Source organism: Spodoptera frugiperda, chromosome 27 (assembly GCF_023101765.2).
Source record: "Spodoptera frugiperda isolate SF20-4 chromosome 27, AGI-APGP_CSIRO_Sfru_2.0, whole genome shotgun sequence".
Taxonomy (NCBI): Eukaryota; Metazoa; Arthropoda; class Insecta; order Lepidoptera; family Noctuidae; genus Spodoptera; species Spodoptera frugiperda.
Window position 1 is genome coordinate 4,592,803 of NC_064238.1, and position 20,189 is coordinate 4,612,991.

Here is a 20,189-nt window from a genome sequence, read left to right on the forward strand (position 1 = left end):
GGGTACTGTGTCTATGTGAGGCTGTAAAGTACAGTGAATAAATCACACTTGTTCATTTACGCTTATTAGCGCTTATCTACATATGCTTAAAATAGGAATATTTTATCGTATAAATTAGTCGGCAGGTATGCGTAGATTTATGACTGCAATTTTGATTTTATTTTTGCATCATACCTTCGTGATATAAAATAAATGATCATGCTCACTTGCCCCTCCTTTCTCAATTTCAGTATCGGGCTTTGAGATCATAGTAAACGTTATTTTTATGGGTGATTGAAAAACAAAAATAGAATTTATAAAAATGTATTTAATTACAGACACAACCAAACGGTTGAATACTGGTATTTTTATATAACTAATTCATAAAAATCTTATAATATTAGGAATCTGTCTTAGGGTGCTACCTTATCTATTTACATTACAAGTCTTTGTCTCAAGATTTTCAAAAATTATATTTTACAAATATGAACGATCTTTAGTACGGACAAGGTACACAGACGCGTTCATAAATCTGAACATAAACTAAACTTAAATATTAATGACTAGATAACAATAACAAAATTGTAAAGATTACATTCTAAGTGGAAGTAGTAATCCGTAAGGCTACACTAAGGCACAGCGTAATGTGGAATCACCTACAATATAACTAAATGCTTAAGTGGAACAAATAAATGATCGATTCAGTCTTCTTAGTGCTATTCCATCGATGTGGGAAATGCAGTGGGGGTATTCGTTTGGTGTTCAGTCACTCGGAGGAATGCATCGATGGGGTCGTTACAGTCCACCATTATCCCCTCTCATTAGGAATATACTGATTGCGCTTAATTAGAGGTTCTCTCGGAGCCCTCGCGCTCCGATGCTCGGCTCCTTCTTGAGGATTACTCGTTTTTTCATAATCACCAAGCCGCTGATTGGCCGCACTTTGATCACCGCAGAGTACGGTTCCTGGGAAAAAGGAAAAACATATTTGAAATGTTTGCAAAATAAAATAAATATTGCAGATATTTGCGTCAGTGCTTCGACAATAACAGGTAATCTGTGTGTTGAATGCCAGTGGTTGAGGTGCGTGACGCTATACCATTCCCATGAACAGTGCACGATATCGCCATATGTTTGCATAGAGCTTAGCAAATATTGTAACACGTGTGCGTCGCTCACCGCCCTTCTATTTCCTCTTGAGATTTCGTCTTCCGGTACAATAAATTAATAGCCGACGAAGCGTCTCAAAACATTTTTTGCAAGTTTTAATATCGTGTTTTTAGACGCGGCGCTACCGGTTCTACTTAATCTATCGGGACGGACCATATGGCGATTTTTTGGCGAAACCTCTCACTGACCGGACGAAACGCATTAACTTGTGAGATATCAGTGAAAAACAAAACATGTTTCCACTTGGGAATCGGAGTCATCTGTTATGGCTACTTATTATTAGAATAGATCACTTTTATGTGCAATTTTCTCACTACATGCGGGGCGAACCACAAGATTGTTAGAAGTAATTGCTGTTTGGCTATTGAAGCAAATAAGAAGGTGGAATGCGGGTCCCTACAATCTATAACTTGAAATAGAAAAGTCTACCTTGGATCGTAAAAAATGTTACCTAGCTGCGAGCTTTTACAAAGCGACATATTTTAACATTCGCTATTGTTGGAGACGCGCCATTGTGTCATCCTAATTCTACTATGAAAAGATAAAGTCTATCGTACGGTTCAATGCTCAGTCATAATGGTTGATGTGTTTACTTTTTGCTTAGGATGAAGGTGAATCTCCATTCAGATTGTGCAATATAAAAGATTCGGTCCCTAAGGTAACCGTAACTAAAAAGGTCGGCATAAAAATATTATAAACGGTAACTACCTGACTATATGCGAAGTTTGGCAGGGTGATTAAATATTCTAAAAAATAATTTGGTCTAAAACGATGATAAGCTTAAATCATTTGCTTGCCTACCTACCTAGCTTTAACAAATGACAGTTATAAAAAAATGTAAAGTTAATGTTAACAAACGGCGGGACGAAAGCAAACACATTGATAAGAACATCATTATCAAAATTTTGAAGGTTATGTCAACACACTTAAAATTCATTCATGAAATATCGTGCCATGTTATCGCATAGAGAATATAAGTTCCTTCAATAACGAATTCATGTCAACGATAAAATTTAACAAAAAAAAATAAATCAATCAATTATTGAAAATGTCAACAAGATTAAAAATAAACTCACCTTCAATCACTGTTGCTGCCACCACGATATAACGTCTAGAAGCTCTTCATCTTCCGGACTCATGGGCTCGTAGGAGTCGTACGCATCATGACAGCTCGGCCCTGCTGAGCTTTCAGACACGAAGGAGGGAGCTGGTGAGTGGGACTCTTCAGATAGTGGTGGAGTGTGCTGTCCACTGTTACTCAGGACTAATCCTGACTGAGACTCGGAGCATCCTTCTTCGCTCTCCTCTAGTAACCGCTTCAAACTTTTGATGTACTCCACCGCTAGTCTTAAAGTATCCACTTTGCTTAGTTTTCGTGAAGATCCTCTTCCTCCAGCTAGGGCTGCAGAGACAGCTGATGGGATGTGTTGACGTAATGCCGCAAAACCATTGTTTACTTGTTTCACTCTGTTCCTCTCCCGAGCGTTCCTGCGTGCTACGGAGGCAGGTTGAGTCGGATAAGGCTGGTGAAGATAAGACTTTTTCTTGCAGCGACTAGGATCCACTGGAGCAGGTGCTAATCTCCGTGGAGCCTGGGATTGTAGGTGCGTCAATTTCTGATCGACACCAAGGTTTTGGTACGTGTGAATAGCCGCCATCGGCATCGCGATTGTACGAATGAACTAGGTGTGTGTATCGAGAGCGCACTTGTCTGTGCCGCGCGGAGGTCGCCGGTGGATTGGCGGAGGTGGCGCGCACCCCCGACGCTAAGTAGCGCGCGCGCCGGCGGGCGGCGGGCGGGGGCCCGTGCGCGGGTGGCGGGGCCGGCGCGCGCGCGGCACGCGCCCCACCGCCCGCGCGCTACTTGTTGCGCTGATCAAAATACGCCGGCGCTTATTATGCCATAGAGCGGTAAGCTCGCGCCGCTATTGTTGCACGTCGTTGCGCGTAATTATCCCGTCCATTACCATGTTCGGAAGACGGGCTCTGTTCGCGTCTTCTATTTAGAAGTCGTTATGGAGAATAGACGCTGTAAACCGATCCGGGACGATATTGCGTTATTAATATTGTTCGAAAGCTTTTGTTTTATTAAATTGGCCTTGTAACCTTTTTGGACAGCTTCATACATACAATGTTCGCAATTCTACTATATCGACACCCGCTAAGTATAAGTATGTATCTGCCAGATACACGAAATGGTTTTTATTGCATTTTTAGCTTCAACGTACCTGTATCTATCCAATAAAAAAATATCAAAAAAATTGTTACAGCCGAACATGGTTTTTTTCAGACGCATAAGTATTTATCTGAATTAGCTAGGAAATAAATACAACGTACAAATATGGAAGTTCCAGTTAAATAGTAGTACGCGGGGGGATCGAGACGCGGGGTGCGGGCATCTGCCGCTCGCTCAGTTCTTCGCGGTAACAGCGAGCGGCACGCGCGAGCGGTGCGTTATATTTTATTAATATAGTGAACGCTATAAATTCTTAGTATCGTTAAAGCAAAATGCAATTAAAAGGCGACAGAATCTCACCATGTCACCACCAAATGAGATTTATTCGTCACCTAGACAAGGTAAGTCCTAATGATAATTATTATGGAATTTTAGCCATTCCCGGTGCATAAGTGTGTATCTACGTAGTTACACATTTATACACTGGATTCAATTTTAATTGTAAAATGTATCTAGGCACTTAACTACTTATTCCATGGATATCGCGTAAAATATTCGATAAATATTCCATTGAAAAAGTGTGGATGTGGCAGTTAGAGTATTTTGATACATTCTAAGACCGGAGTAAAATTATCTATGTGTTATAAAACAAAACCATAAACCTTTACAAACAAAATTTCCTTGTAAACATAAACTGTACTTAATTTTAAACTCAGTTACCAAATTTCAAACCATAAATCCTTAAAATGACAAAGATATGACAATTTATAATTTTTGCAATCTTAAATTCGCTCTCCTGTAAAATTTAACTTTTTCAGTTACTTACTTATACTTAGGACGTGTCGATATATAAATTCATATAATCAATTCCTTTGTGATAAACGTTCGTAACTTCTACTACGTAACTCTACGGCGTAGCACTGCTACGTTACTGTATTACGGCAGTTCGAGTTGTTTTCTCAAAAATGACGTTTTTATGCACAAGTCGTTTAGTTTATCCAAGCGGTGCGTGGGCAGGTGCACTGATGACGTTCATGCGTAACCTAGCCCAGTGAGTCGCCAATGGCACTTTATTTGATGGCTTACTCTCATTATAATGTTAGATCTTTGATATTTATAGTTTACAAGCCGCTTTTTATGTTCTTAGTCGGCAGGGAGATAGATTAGAATACTAAATAACGCTGTAAAAATTATATTCTACTCTGTAAAGCATTTCGCCATCTTTTTGATACAGCCGACAGGCATCTGTCAAAATAAAAACATATAAGTACATAGCTTATGTTCACCGTAACAACAATGTAGTGCGATCTTCGTGTGATGAACACATACAGTACAGTTTTCTAATTGTGTATCATAATGACCTATAAATTATTATGCCTCATTATGACATGAGTTACTTAAATTCTGTAATAGTATGTAAATATTGCATGGAAACTAAATAAAGGATACTAGTAAAATCTGTCATTAGCGTGTGAACTGATCGCGAGGGCAGGTTGTGATACTGCGGCAGGTGTAGCGGCGTGCGACACTGCCCGACAGTTTCTACGTCACCTGTACGTTGAGCCGACACCCTATTATAGAAATCAGTTCTTTGTCATAAACAGATATTTGAAATATATGTTTTTAAAAGATAATATACCTAAAGCATTAAGTCTAGTTTTGTGGGAACAAACTTGAATATTGATAGATAAGTAAATATGTACTTACATACATAATGCATCATGTTAGTATTTCGAGAATTTTTCAGTGTTCTCTGTGAATTCTCTTATACATAATTATTTAATTTTAAGATTATTAACCCTAAAACCAAAACAAAAATGAAACAAGGATTCATTTCAAAAATAAGAACTTACATAAACAGTCTAACGTTTGTTTGAATAAATATCGAATCAACAGAAACGCAATAGAAAAATTAAATTAAAAATTGTACTCACGTTTAAAAATCCATGTCTGTCACATAATCATAATTTATAACGTAATAAAAAATTCAATAATATTGAAATTAATTAAACTCGAATAGTAAAGTCGATTAACTTAAACATATTTTATAGTTTAAAAATAAACAACGATTCTCAATATTCTTTCAGTTTCCCAATGAACCTATAAAATAGTTATTGATTACTAAATTAATGAATTATAAAATATATAAATAACTGTTTTAAAGTTCACCGAAAAAAAAGTTAAAAGAAAAAAATATATACCTATATCAATATCACCTGGAAATTAATTTTTAATAACTACCTAAATAGAGTATTATTTTTTTTATCGTCTCGCCTTTAATCCTCGATGGGGTAGGCAGAGGTGCACATTATGGCACGTCATGAAAAAAAAGTACTTTTGTTTGCATAACATTTATTTACAAATCTATAAAAAACACATAAATAATGTCTAATTTAAACATTATGTACCTACGTACTATGTTAACGTATAAAAGCACAATATTAATTTTATAATATTACATACTATACAAAGTATTCACTTACTAACAAAGTTAATAAATTCACCAATAAGTGTTTTCACAGAACTACCCCTTAATAAGCACGAGAGCGACATCTATCCTACCCTTACACGAAAGAAACTAACTATCGATTCTACGCCAAACTTTTCTATGTAACGTTAGCAGATGGCGTTTGTACGCCGTCAATAGAAGGGTGGCTACTAAGGGTGGGTTTTTAACACTTGGTTTCCAAGTTTGTGATAGAGATGGCGTGGTGATAGTTCTTATTAGAATCCTAATTTAGTCTATAAATTTGATTTTTGATTCGATGTTTTGTTTTAGTAACTTTGTAAAAACTAAAAGATTTTATTTAATATATGTCCTCGTTGGCCGTTATCTGGCGATTTAGTTTTCTGAATAATTTCTCACGTCGGGAAAAGTATTGCTACAATTTCTCTAGTAGTATAGTATAGTCCCTATTACATGGGACTTTTATAACATAAATTGTGAAAAGTGGGTGTACATTGTATGGTATTAAGTGTCACAATGTGCACCTCTGCCTACCCCTTCGGAAATAAAAGGCGTGACGATATATATGTTTTATAATCATTTTTGATAAATAATTTACTTTTGAAGTAACAAATGTAATTTGAATTTAAGTTCTTAGTGTCTCAGGAAATAAATATTCATTTATAATTAAAGGGCTACTGAATATCACATACGCTGGGAGACGCCACAAAATTAAAGTATCGTAGAACTTTCTCGAGTACGCCATTAACATTTATTGACACGGTAGCTAAGAGCCAATTACATAAAGTAACACGACAGACAGTACAATGTTCACACCTAAACTCACACAAATTATGCTATTAATTAAAAATATAATAAAAACCCTCCTCCCGCGAACCTTATTATCTCGCTGTTAATTACTCGCGTCTTCAGTAACGTTTTCGATAACATCGACGCCCGATTTTACGAGCGAAGAAACCGATGAAGATATATAAAATCACAGTAGTCGTGTCTGTTTCTACTTAATTAAGAACAACGTAATTGAAATCAATCGTGGGAATGTAGAAATCAATTTTTGGTTCTCGTCAACATTACTCGAACCACGATAGTTCATTAGACTGTGACGTCATATTCACTTGCTGTTGAAGTATTCATTTTGTAATGTCTTCAGTAGCGATGCGTTAAACGCATTGGATTTATTTTCTTCACCCGTAACAGGCGCGCAATATTTTACGATGACCGTCTAAAGGACATCAACCAAAATGGGCTAGAGTTTTGAACAGCTGTATTGAGAAAAAACAAGTTCACAAATAATTAAATAATAATTTATAATGAACATTGATTTCTATTCGGGAGTGTAAATATAAATAATATTAAATAAGAATAAAAACAGTTTTCTCATTGATTATTATTATTGGTGACACTGACAACGGTTTTGTGACAGTTCTTTTTCGTATCGTATTGTGAACATTATTTCGATTTTGGCTATTTTTGACGACTGTGCTATTCAAAATGGATTCTGGTGATTTTATATCTGACGACCCTGGCTCACTCTTAGACTCAGTACCCGCTCAAACGTTAACCCTGGCAACGAAGCCGCTTTACATGACGACGACCCCGTAAACTTGGACTTTCCGATTTTGCCTAGTGAATCTATATGTTGTGTCAATTGTGGAACTGAAATCACTCACAGGAGAAGACACAATGTCTTGTGGAAGTGCAGCGAGTTATACTGCAATGGATCGCACCACAAGTGGTAAGTCATTAAGTAAGTAAGTGTAAGTGGTTGCTGCGCTCATATCATGTCTGTGATATGGTATTTAAGTTGGGCAAGGAATGAAAATGTAACTCCACCAGCTCAGTTTCTAGAAAATGTTTTGTTAACATTATGAAAATGAATAGTTTCACAAATAAACGATTTATTTTAAAGTGTTGAAGTTTTTTCATATATTATGTTTAATTATTAATTTGATACAAAGTTTCTTATCTATACGTTTTCATTGTACTGTAAGCCGCTCAATAAAGTAAAAAATAGTACAATATTTTCATGTTCATGTTCAAGCCCAAACGCCATACAAAGTGGTTGATGTCCTTTGGCGAGGTGCTGTCAAAGATGACATACAACTTGTAATTAAGACAATAATGTAAAATTTATCTTGATCGATATAAAGTAATTTAATTGGATTATAAAGCCTTTGACTTAATGGATTGAGTAAGAGCGGCCTACCACTTTGATTGGAAGTAACTCGGTTACACTCACGTTTTTGCCGATACAAGACATTTTAAATAGGCCTCTGCCGTAATTATGCTGTCATTTCGCAAATTTATTTACATTTTTAATAACCGCATCGGTTTCACGAATTAATTGTGATCAGCATCAGAAAAGCGTTATTAAAATAATTTACATCGATCCAACCAAGCTATGTAGAGACAGACTCGTGTAAATACATAGTTATTTAATGCGTTATTCAATAAATTACACAGTCAGCTAAAGTTACATCGGAGTTTTAGTCGCACTTACATGCAATACAAATGATAATACCACGTCGCGCGACACAGACAGATTCTGATTGTCATCAAAACAAACGTTGTCCGAGTCTTTCTCTCGGCAAATAACTTTGGGTCAGCGGCAATAACTTCTCTAGGCGCGCGTAGGCCTATCATTTACGAAATAACAATCGCAAATAAAATGCGATGCGCGTGCGCGGGGTATTAGCGGTGTTGCGCGCAAACATCGCGGTCGGGTGTGTAATTTCACGTGCGCTGACACGGAGGCTGTTCGGCGCGATCGCCATACCACAATATATCACATGCTCGCGTACGCCGCCACACTGTATAATTCGTGTAATTTATAGTAGTCCGTCGACTAGTAGCGAGCGTCCGACACACTTAATAGCACGTAACCACGCGACAGACGCATTCGTGTACACTCGGAGGAGACCAGCGCCGCGGGCACGCCCGCCGCCCGCCGCCCGCCGCCCGCCGCCGCGCCGTGCCCGTTTCATTAAACGCACCTACATCATAGTCCTGCGTTACTCTTTAGCTAGCACCGCGCATCACTGGTGATTAGGATGAATTATAGGCTCCCTTAACTTTCCTAATAGTAGTTTTCATCTCGGGCTTCGATGTTACACGTCCTTACATCGAGTATTTAATAGATCACACGTTGGTCAGTAGACTATATTGTTTCATCAATTTATATTTTTTTAACGGCAAAAATATTTAATAATTTCTTATTTCATTATGCGTAGACGATAGCTAGCGAACAATAAATGTCACTTTAATATTATTAATATTGCAATAAATTGTAAGTGGTGACTGTACCGCACTTGGGTACCGAGTAAGTGTATTTAAACAACGCGGCATTTTTTATTTATAACTTTAGTATAAAGTTCGCACACTATAGCGTTGTACTTTTTTTATTTTCAATTCATTTGTGGCGATTATTCATTTATCAAACAAATGGCGGAGCTTCATCAAACGAATATCTTTCTGATCTTATGCAGGGATCGTGTATGTTATTAATTATAAACATAGTATAGCGTATCTGCGATTTGACTAGACATGCTTTTATATATGTACTTGTTGAATGCTAAATGTCGCTTGTTGGACTATAAGTTATACCAAATGAAAGTAAAGAAATGTTACCAGGTTAATGTGTACGTACCATGCGTGTTGCACCAACATGGGGTGTTGATACTGCTTCGGGCCACTTGTACTTATAATGATCTGGTATTAAATATACAACGACGTATAAGTAACGACACCATCCACTCGCATCATTTACTCATATCTAAGTATCTCTGTTTACTCTTAAAGCTTGCGTGACTTGTTTCCATCAATTTCGATTTATTTATTAATGAAAATCACTCGCAAAATATTACAAACACACCAAAATTACACGTCGCCCAAAATTGCAACATGACATAATAATAACAGAAAATAAATATAATCATAAGAAAATGTCGTCGAGTTGCTTTCGATGTTTCTTGTAGCAAATTGACGGCAAAGACGGTCAAATTAGAGGGCGCAAAACAATTATCAATATTTAGCGAGTTACTCTAATTATAGTCAGCGGTCAAATGCCTGAGGCAGTTTGTACGGCAGTGTACACGTGTACGTAATCGCAGGAACAATTTTATTAATTAATCATTTCGTTTAATTAAAACCATGATTAACATAATGATTATCGTTTGGATTTAAACGTAAATTACATCTTAACATATGTTTGGGCGTTCGCAATGTTGTATTAATTGCCACTATTTTTTGGTTTTATATGGAATGTTAACATGATATAAAGGGGCTTCTTGAGACGGGCTAAATAAATGGTATTGCGATTATACGTTAAACAGTTCGTGTACTTGCTTCTTTTAAACAATTTGCGGAACATTTAAATGATTTATGGTAAAATAAAATACTTTACATTTTTTAATAACTAAAGACAAAAAAGTTTACCAAAAAATTATACCTACTACTGCTATCGCAAAAACAAATGTTTTTTAAGAAATATTTTACCTGAAATCAATTTTTTATTTACTTTACCTATTACTTGAAGTAAAAATAATAAAATTTTGTTAACATATAGGTCATTTGACCACAAGCATAATTTAAACCATCTGCTTTCCTCGCCAAATAATGACAATTAAAATCCATATTTATTTTATTAATTTCACATCAGCCTGACATTTTTTCCTTCACATAACACTGAAAACAGTTATCTGCTTACATAAGTGTATTAACTTATTTAATAGTTGTGTAAATGAAAATAATAATAAGGCAGAAGTTTATGAATGAATGCAATGTTAAAGAAACGCTATGAACATCGGTCTTATTGGAATGCATTCCAGTAAACTAACAAGCAACATGTTGCTGTTAGATTTGCATTCATTCCAATATACAAATACTTCAATAACTATATTTTACTCTTAGTTAATGTTATTTACTTTTCAAATGAAATAACAACTTCAATGTGAGGAAATGTATACTGAAAATAAATCTGAAAATATTTACTAAGGAAGAACAAAATGATTAAAACTTTGATCGATATAAAATCTGTATTGATTTGACTACTAAATAGATGAACATGGTCACGTTAAAAAATAACTGAAAAGCTTTCAGTTAAGTAAAATAAAAAATATGTTAACTTACAGTACAGGAGACACCAAACAGCACTTACGACAAATAAGCATTAACTTGAACATACACATTAAATAACAAAACTAGAATATTCTCTATCCTCTGATATAACTTAGAATAAATCTTTATACCAAGTTCATTCTAAGTGGAACTAAGTAAGGTACCGTTACAGGCGTAGCTATGTTCACCTATTGTTGGGTAGAGCCTTCCCATTGGTTGTGTTTCGAGGTCTTCGCCCCCTCTCCTCCAATCACAGCAAAGAGGCTTCGCCTAGCAATAGATTTGCGTCGGTTTCCACTGCGCATGTGTTGTAGGTATTTAGCGAGTAATTAAAGATTGACTAGTCTAGTTAGAAAGTGTTAATGGTGTCTTTGATTCTTGTTCATGTTTCTTATTGGCTCGAGTCGTATTAGATTTGCTGTTGGTCAATTCTTATTGGTTTAAATGGTTGGTCTGATATTCTGATTAGATTTAAAGGGAACTAGTGTTTCTAATTGGAATGGTTTTCTATTGGATTACTTTATTAGTTTATGTTTATCTTACAATACTGTTTTGTTTTGATGATTTGTTACGTATCCAGACATTAGTGGAGATAGAAGTATTAGAAATAATTGGCTTTCGTATTGTACTGAATTGTATTGAAATAAAAAAAAAGCATGAATTGTGGGAGAGCCGTACTTCGGTGTGATTCGAAGTGATTACCCTCCTTCCCAATCCCCGAATCCCCAACTACTCTTAAATTCCTAACCCTCAAAAGTCCGGCAATGCACTTGTAACGCCTCTGGTGTTTCGGGTGTCCATGGGCGGCGGCGATTGATTACCATCAGGTAATCCGTCGACTCGTTTACCGATTTATACCATTAAGTAAATGATGTTGGTTCATAAAATAATAACTTGTCTAAAAAATCCAAAAGAGACAAAAAGATCCAAATATTTATTATTTATTACTACACCTACGTACTTCTCCAAAAGGACAACGACTACTCAGAAACGAGGTCCCATTCACGAAAGAGTTTCGATTCAATTTCCAATTCATGTCACATTGTCAATCGGCTTCCGAATACGCGACACTATGGTATAGAGGGCGGAACTTTTACTTTTTAAAAAAAAACATAGGTACATGACATCACGTAGATACAATTTCCCGGTCATTACTGTGAACGTGTCATAATCTGTGACCGGCGCAGGCGCCAGATTTTTATTGTCCTCTCGGGTGGTTGGTGCACGTGTTTCGTTTTAATAATGAACCGTCTGTGTCTATTAGAAAAAAAATGTTGATGTTGTGACAAATATATATTATTATTATTTTAGTACATAGTACCTAATAGATGAAGGTTAATTACTCATATTACAATTAATAAAAAAATATTAGTATTACTATTTTTATGTATTTTGTTAAGATCTAAGTATAGCCTTTTTACCTGTATGGCTTTCTATAAAGATGTTTTATTGAATAATTAATATATTTTGGAACAAAAAAACAACTTTTCTATTTTTGCCTACAAAAGACATCAACGAGTTTAAAAACACTAGTTTTAAGTTTACAATTACGTAAGAACTACATAGCAAACAATCAATTATTTAAGTAACAACCTCAAAGAAATACAAAGTCACTAAAAACTTAAAAACATTGTATGTACAGATACAAACGGGATCATTATCAAAATTGATATTACGAGGCAATGATCTCTAATTACGGGGCACAACAAAATTCTGTAAGTAGCAATTTGACAATGGCAAATGTTGGCAATTGTCAATGATGCCGGGGTCCACGTGACTCCATTCATTGTGCTTATGGACAAAAAGAGAGCCGCGAACGTTAAGCAGCGATATATAATTTAAAATGATTACTGGCCATTTATAAAGTAGCTTTTTAAATGTAATGGAACCTTACTTTGGTTAGTAAGTATTGGAATAAATGAAGTATGAATTAAATCAGTCTATTTTAATTTACTGTTTAAAAATGTTAATTGTTTGTCTCTGTATTGTTTAGGGTTATAAATAAAAGAGTATTTGCTAATTTCTGCTTTACGTAAATACTAGCTTCTGCCAGCGGCTTCGTCCGTGTTTCCAAGGGATTCAAAATATCTTATAACCCTAGTCAGCTCATACCCTGTCTGTATACCAAATTTCATCAAAATCTGTTCAGTAGTTTCAACGTGATTGACGAACAAACATCCAAACACACTTTCACTTTTTTATATTAGTGTGGAACAGACGGACTCAATATAGAAGCGCTGGTTTTATATATCATTAATATTTTTACTATACCTTAAAAGGTCATATACATATTCCATTAAAATAAAATAAATTAAGTTTAAAATAATTTCACTATCGCAGTAATTTTAATGATGATTATGATTTACACTATTTTTATTGTCACCCATACTATAAGTCATTTACGCATAAGTCCATAAATGTTAATTGAATTTTAAATGTCTTCATTTATATTTTTATGACACATGAACAAAATATTGTAAGGTAACTACTGAAAGTGTTATAGTTTTTTTGTAATTAATACATTCTTGACTCCTTTGTTTTTTATTCTACGTATAATAAAACACAATAGTCATCTGAAGGTAAAACTACACTCTCCAAAGATACTTGCATCTAAGTAAGTAAAAACCTATAAGTAATAATTAATTCTTGTCGAACATAATGGTTCATATCAGTACCCTTAGTACGAGTTTGCTTCACGTTTAAAGTAATCAAAACGAACGCGCGTTCAGCACTCTGATTAGTTGATTTATTCGAGCCGGCCAATCAAAGCCCGAACGCGCTTTCGTATCGATTACTTTTAACGTAAAGTAAACTCGTACTAAGGGCCTAGACTGAACATGTGTCGCGTATTATCGGTCGTTACAGTTAAATGAATGAAAAAACAATTGACCGTTCTTACTGATACGTTAGTGCGACTGATGATGCGCTCAACGTATTTTACGTCAAATATGAACTGACCCTAAGATTCAAACATGGGCCTTGTTGTATACGTACACCTATTGTAACGAATGTATTATACACAAATGCATATAATACCATAAAATCTATACAATAAGCAAAATGACGACATTAATACTAAACACAAAATGTATAGGAAACTTAACACTTACAAAAAATACGCGCGCATTAACGAAATAAATAATTTCAACAAAGTCGTATAGTCACGCTTTTATTTTATAAAAGTTGCCACCCGCGTCGGCACATTGATCACGGCTCGCCTTTTTACATTGGCAACACTGCTAAATGCGTCTGTCTGATAGAATCGTACTTGTCATTGTAATATTTATGCTCTGTGGTACTTGGCGATACTACTTCAAGCTTATATTTCGATCCATAATTATAGCCAGGTAACTAAATGTATCTTAAAATTATTGCGAAAATATTTTAGTATTAGTAGTTGTACGTTGTTTGCACCTGATTTCACCTATAATCTAGTCTATAGGTACTAAATAATATTAAATATTCTTAGGTTTAAAAATGCTTTCATAAATAGATCGAAAAAGACAAGAAAATATTTAAATTATATACATATTGACTAAACCACAGACTAAACTTTTATTACAGTCTGAAAGAATTTGTACATTATCTTTAATAGCAACGTACTCTTCATTTTTATTTGGCTAAAAATATAAAAATAACTATAAAAATCTTAAATCTCCGTGGGAAAGCATTTTAACTGAGAAATAGAGTGATGAAAATTTCCTCAAAGACCGACAGTAGTAACTCTTCTTTTAAGCCACACTAAATACATTTTATGGTTTCCGTATTAGCATCACACTTAATTAATCAAGCATTCCGTTTAATTAAACAAAAATAGTTTCATTTATATTGTGTGACCTTTTGTTTTAATATGGTCTTAAAATCCAACGCCTTGAGCAACACGCTACAAGGTCAGGTAATAACTGAAAAGTGGGCAGGAAAGTAATTTGTTGAGAAGTATTGATATCAAAAATTTGTATTACTCTTTGACAATGACACTCAGTAGTCCGAAGAAAAAAATTATGATAACTAATCTAGATAATAAGTTGAGTAACTAACAAGTACAGCATCCAAGAAAATAGAACAAAATGTTGCATGTTGCATATAATCCAGGTGAGTACCGAAACACGACTGTAGATCATCGAAGTTTTGTCACAAGAATAAAACGCCCATAAAACTAATTAGCAATCTAAGGGTTTACGATGCTATAAATGAATAAAATGGAGCCCAAGCGCAACAGTTCACATGATTTTTACCGACGCTTTTTGTCTTAAACTGATGAAGACATTTCAACTAATTAAAAGTCTAACGTTGTTTAGAATGCGTAACACATCAATATGTATGAAGTCAAAGTTTTCAAAAGTAAAGCAAGAATACCTTCTTCTCATTAAGAGGTATCGGTGGCACTAATTTCAACTCTACTCCAACCAACTCGGTGCTCATTAGGATTCGTTTTGACGATCGCAATGTTGTGACTGGGAATTTAAATAATAACAAAAAGGTTCAGCACCTCCGCCACGATCATTATGATGATAGCCTCATTGTAATTAAGAGTCCGGCTCGCGACCCTACTACGGGAGACCAATAAAAAAACTGAAACACTGTATAGCAACAATGAGCATTAATGAAACGCCGATCAATTAACATGATGCCGCGGTGGGGTGCGCACCTCTAGTTGGTGCATAAATAACACATTTCCCTTAATATACAAATGGTCGGGTTATACGGTAAAAACCGATTTGGCGCTCGTAACGTTCGCCCCGTGGTGCCGCGCGCCGCCAGCGGGGAGTTACCGCACTCTAGTGAGAATTTACTATGCCGCCATAAAATTAATGCCAGCCAACTTCAGGCGTCACGTAAAAACTTTGCGCAGTTTGAGATATTCGAAATGGTAGCGACGCCACTGCACCGGTGCCGATATATTTAAAGCCTTAATTAAATGCTTATCAACTTACAAAACGCTGTATCTATTTTAGCCCGAATAGATTTTTTAATAGAAATTCCATTTTTGCACCATAAAATCCTAAGTTTATACCACTTAATATCGGTGAAGATGCGCACTTAAGCAAAATTACATGAATTCTTTTTATCCGCGTAAAAGAGGCCGAGATCGGTTAATACGGCTAACGAAATAAAGTGCCAATGAAATTACCGGATCGCTTAGTGGGTATGCTTACCATTACGCGAATATAAAAGTTCCTCACTTAATAAAGAAGTAGATTTTACACAGAAACCAGATATGCAACATTTGCAAGTCCAGTTCCGAAATAATCGCCGGTAGGAATTTAAATAAGGTGCCAATTAGAAGGAGGGTCGCGAGTCGCGAGTGCTGCCATCATTATAATGTCTTTTAATAATTTTATGTGAGCGACATTAAATGTTTGACGTTTACTGCTTCATAATAAAATCCTGGTAGCGAGCGCACGTTCGTGTCTCCAGCTTGAAGCAACCAATAAAGTTTGCTCAGTCCATTACTACGTTTGCTTGTCGTCGTTTAGATTACTTTTGAATGCATATACACCGTTTTATTAATATTTGTGTGTTTATTTTCAGATCCCGGATCGTGCACAATTTTAGCCCAACATTTAGTGCCGATAATAAAAGCTAATGTATCTACTTTATCGCTGTAATATTAATATCGCAATTATGTTATTAAATTCAATAACGCGATAAGTAATTCAACAAATTAAACTTTAATAATGTAATTAATTCCCAAGATAGCATTAAACATTAATTTAAAACAGTTAAATCATTATTAAAAATAAACCTGTGGGATAGCGCGGGTTTAAGGACACACGCCAATAGTTCACTCGAGGAAAAATAAAAACATCAATTTGCATATATCAACCACGGAGGTTGACTCAGTGATCAACTGGGCGGCAATAAACTGGGCCACGTGGACCAGTTGTACAAAATTAATTATGCCTACTATTTTTGTGGCCAACTGGGCCGAACGCACTTTGGTCTCGCGGACAAGATTTTATTATTTAATTTGCTGTGGTTAAGTGGGCCGAAAGTATCCAATACAGGCAGATACAGAGTGTTTCAGTAATTTCAAATATTTACCTTGTGGGTACCATTTTGTTTTACTTATATACAGTATCTACAGCCGTTACGAAAGTAAAGTGCGCTTTCTTCCTTTGTCTTGTGCGTTTCTTTATATGTTGTTGTGTTGTCGTTATATTTTGTTCTCTGCGGACCACCGGTTGGGAACCACTACCTTAAGCTATAACAGGTATAACGTTACGTATTATGAAACATCAATCTCTTTTAACTTCAAAAAAGACAATCGCCAACCGCTACCTCCTATCACAAACCACCGCAAATCAACGCACACCATCCAGCCTGAGGCAGAAATAAATTGATGATGCTGCGATGGACTACTGGCCAGTGCTTGTTACAGTACAAGAGCCGCGCGGCGCAGTGGCGCGGTGTCAGCCACCCCGGTCCCACTTCCTGGTCGCACGCAACTAGCGACAACACGCAGCCAGTAGTGAGTCATGCCGTACTGTACCTGCACCACACTAGTACTGTACTGCACTGGTACACTGTTTGCATCCCACGCTCATGCTGAGCTGTGCTAAACCCCAGCACCGCCACACACACACTTGTGGCATTCGATACATTTCACGTGTCTGCATGTTGCTACCTGCTGACTTTATTTATTCGTTTATTTATTGAACTGTTAGCGAACTTTTGATTTGCAAAAAACTGTACAATTGCGCAGGAGTGTTGAGTTGCACGGACGCAGAGCAGCAGTAGTTGATGCAAATATTGAGGTAGATGCGGAGCGAGCAGCCCAGCACTGCAGCTTACCTCGTAGCACCGCATGCCAGCACCCTCGCAGACACTCACTAGTCGCGCGGCTACGTGTCAGACACCACGGTCGGGGACGGGCGCAGCGCAGCGCCGACACTACTGGACAAGCACTGGCCAGTAGTCCATCGCAGCATCATCAATTTATTTCTGCCTCAGGCTGGATGGTGTGCGTTGATTTGCGGTGGTTAGTGATAGGAGGTAGCGGTTGGCGATTGTCTTTTTTGAAGTTAAAAGAGATTGATGTTTCATAATACGTAACGTTATACCTGTTATAGCTTAAGGTAGTGGTTCCCAACCGGTGGTCCGCAGATAACAAAATATAACGACAACACAACAACATATAAAGAAACGCACAAGACAAAGGAAGAAAGCGCACTTTACTTTCGTAACGGCTGTAGATACTGTATATAAGTAAAACAAAATGGTACCCACAAGGTAAATATTTGAAATTACTGAAACACTCTGTATCTGCCTGTATTGGATACTTTCGGCCCACTTAACCACAGCAAATTAAATAATAAAATCTTGTCCGCGAGACCAAAGTGCGTTCGGCCCAGTTGGCCACAAAAATAGTAGGCATAATTAATTTTGTACAACTGGTCCACGTGGCCCAGTTTATTGCCGCCCAGTTGATCACTGAGTCCGGAGGTTGTACGTGTGTGGTACAGCGCAAAAAGCAACTTTTGAAACATGAAACAATAAATCAAAGCACAAAAAATACGTGTTACCGCGGTCCGTTGTTTACACAAACCCATCGACATTGTCGCGAGCCCTAAAAACAACCAGAGCTGCACTTGAAACCTTTAAGGAGAAGCTATGCGTCGAAGCCTTCATAGTAAAAAGTAGTCAGACTAATAAGGCAATATCAGGTACACTTCATCTGTAATAGTTTATGTTTAGAGTCACATTGAAGATGTATTACGAGCGAGTTCTTGTGTTCCATTTGTTATATTTTTTGAGTTGGTCTGCTGCGCCTTAAGAGGCCTACGTTGTAATAAATACTTCTCTTTCCTCATTACCTTACCGCCCAAACCGACGACATGCAACATGCAAAAACAGCAAATGACATACGCCAATACACGGCCAACATATTCACTTAGCGAAATTGAGAAATAAAGAGATTTTTTTACATTCAAAACGTGCTCTAATTGATATTTTATTCAACGCTTTTGCTCGTTGGGTGGCGGACATGGAAATATCAATAATGAATATGACACCAACGACGCTGTGCGGCGCTTTTGTTTATGTAAATTGAATATATTTCATACTAAGAGATTTTTTATTAATGTTTTAAATTCAGGAGTGCATGTTCATTTAAATGATTTTGTTCTGATATTCAAGTTCATTTCCTTTACAAGGTCGGGTGAATTGAAAATCTGTTAATGCATATAACATATGTACAACAAATCTAATCATATTTCTTTGTAACTTTTCTCAAGTTAGAAAAAAGCTGGTCATTGTTAAGTTGTTGATAGAGATCCCGAAAAACCAAAACAAGCAGATGTTACATCACAAGCTCAATTAAATATATAATAACATGATTGATTCAGACAAAAACAAACCCCTTTCATCGGAACAATTCATTTGACGTCTTATTCCGAATCTTTCAAATTACACGTTCCACTTGGTAGCACTTTTATTTTTCTAAATTAACTACAAGTTGCGTGTGGCAACCCGAACTAGATACCTTATTAATAGTAATCGTTTTCGTGACATTACGTATTAATAATAGTGAACAGTATCCAGATACCGAACGATAGAAATTAACAACGCTGTTTACCATACCATTTTTTATCGTACAAAGATAATCGCATGCCTTAATAATAATTTGTATCAGCCCTTTCGGATGTCGGTATTATTTTTTGTAGCTACGATTCACGTAGCACTGATTGGATCAGTTAAACAGTGACAAAATACTCGGGACATTGCTCCTTTGTCGTGACGTTCGGTTTTGTTCCCGAGATGTGTCTCACGATATTTAACCTCTTGTCATTATTAAGACATCACTTGCCCGGTGGCTGGGAGATCCTCTCGCAGATAAAATTTCGGTCATTTATATCGAGCCCCGATAAATGGGAGCAGTGAGCACTGAATAAATGTATTGTGCTAGGATAATAGTCGAGTATTTTAATGAGAACGTTGGTATGTTAGAATCTAATTTCTAACATTTCTATTTTCTGAGAATATGGTCCACTAATTTACCCTTCAACTACCAAAAAAAGTTTCGGTCATCGATGTTTAATCTTTTGCTCTATTGAACAAAATTTGTCCCTAAAAGTCTACAAATCGTTGCTCAATCGTTCGTGAACCCGAGGCACAGTCAGCAGAGGAAACATTAATTAGGAGGTTGCCCTTAATTAAATTGTGACGTCTCAGCGAATTTCCCTGAGATGCCCTCTCTCGGTGGTCTTGCAGGTAAACGTTAGAAGTGAATGTAAACTTTATGGGCACTGGCAGTAAATGTAACATTTTAACGATTATCAA

At 36.3% G+C, this 20,189-nt stretch overlaps 1 protein-coding gene across 1 annotated transcript; it reads right to left on the reverse strand.

The window, feature by feature from the left end:
* Positions 1-287: 287 nt before the first annotated feature.
* Positions 288-2,904, reverse strand: LOC118263867 (achaete-scute complex protein T3). Its single transcript, XM_035576066.2, has 2 exons — positions 2,226-2,904; positions 288-945 (listed from the first exon to the last, which is right to left on the reverse strand). Exon 1 carries the CDS (start codon positions 2,811-2,813, stop codon positions 2,232-2,234), a length of 582 nt encoding a protein of 193 aa, XP_035431959.1. The 5' UTR covers positions 2,814-2,904; the 3' UTR covers positions 288-945; positions 2,226-2,231.
* Between the last annotated feature and the right edge of the window lie 17,285 nt (positions 2,905-20,189).

What these genes read in the sequence shown, in the direction of transcription:
- LOC118263867 (XM_035576066.2), bottom strand. Translation starts at nt 2,813, where the DNA reads ATGCCGATGGCGGCTATTCACACGTACCAAAACCTTGGTGTCGATCAG.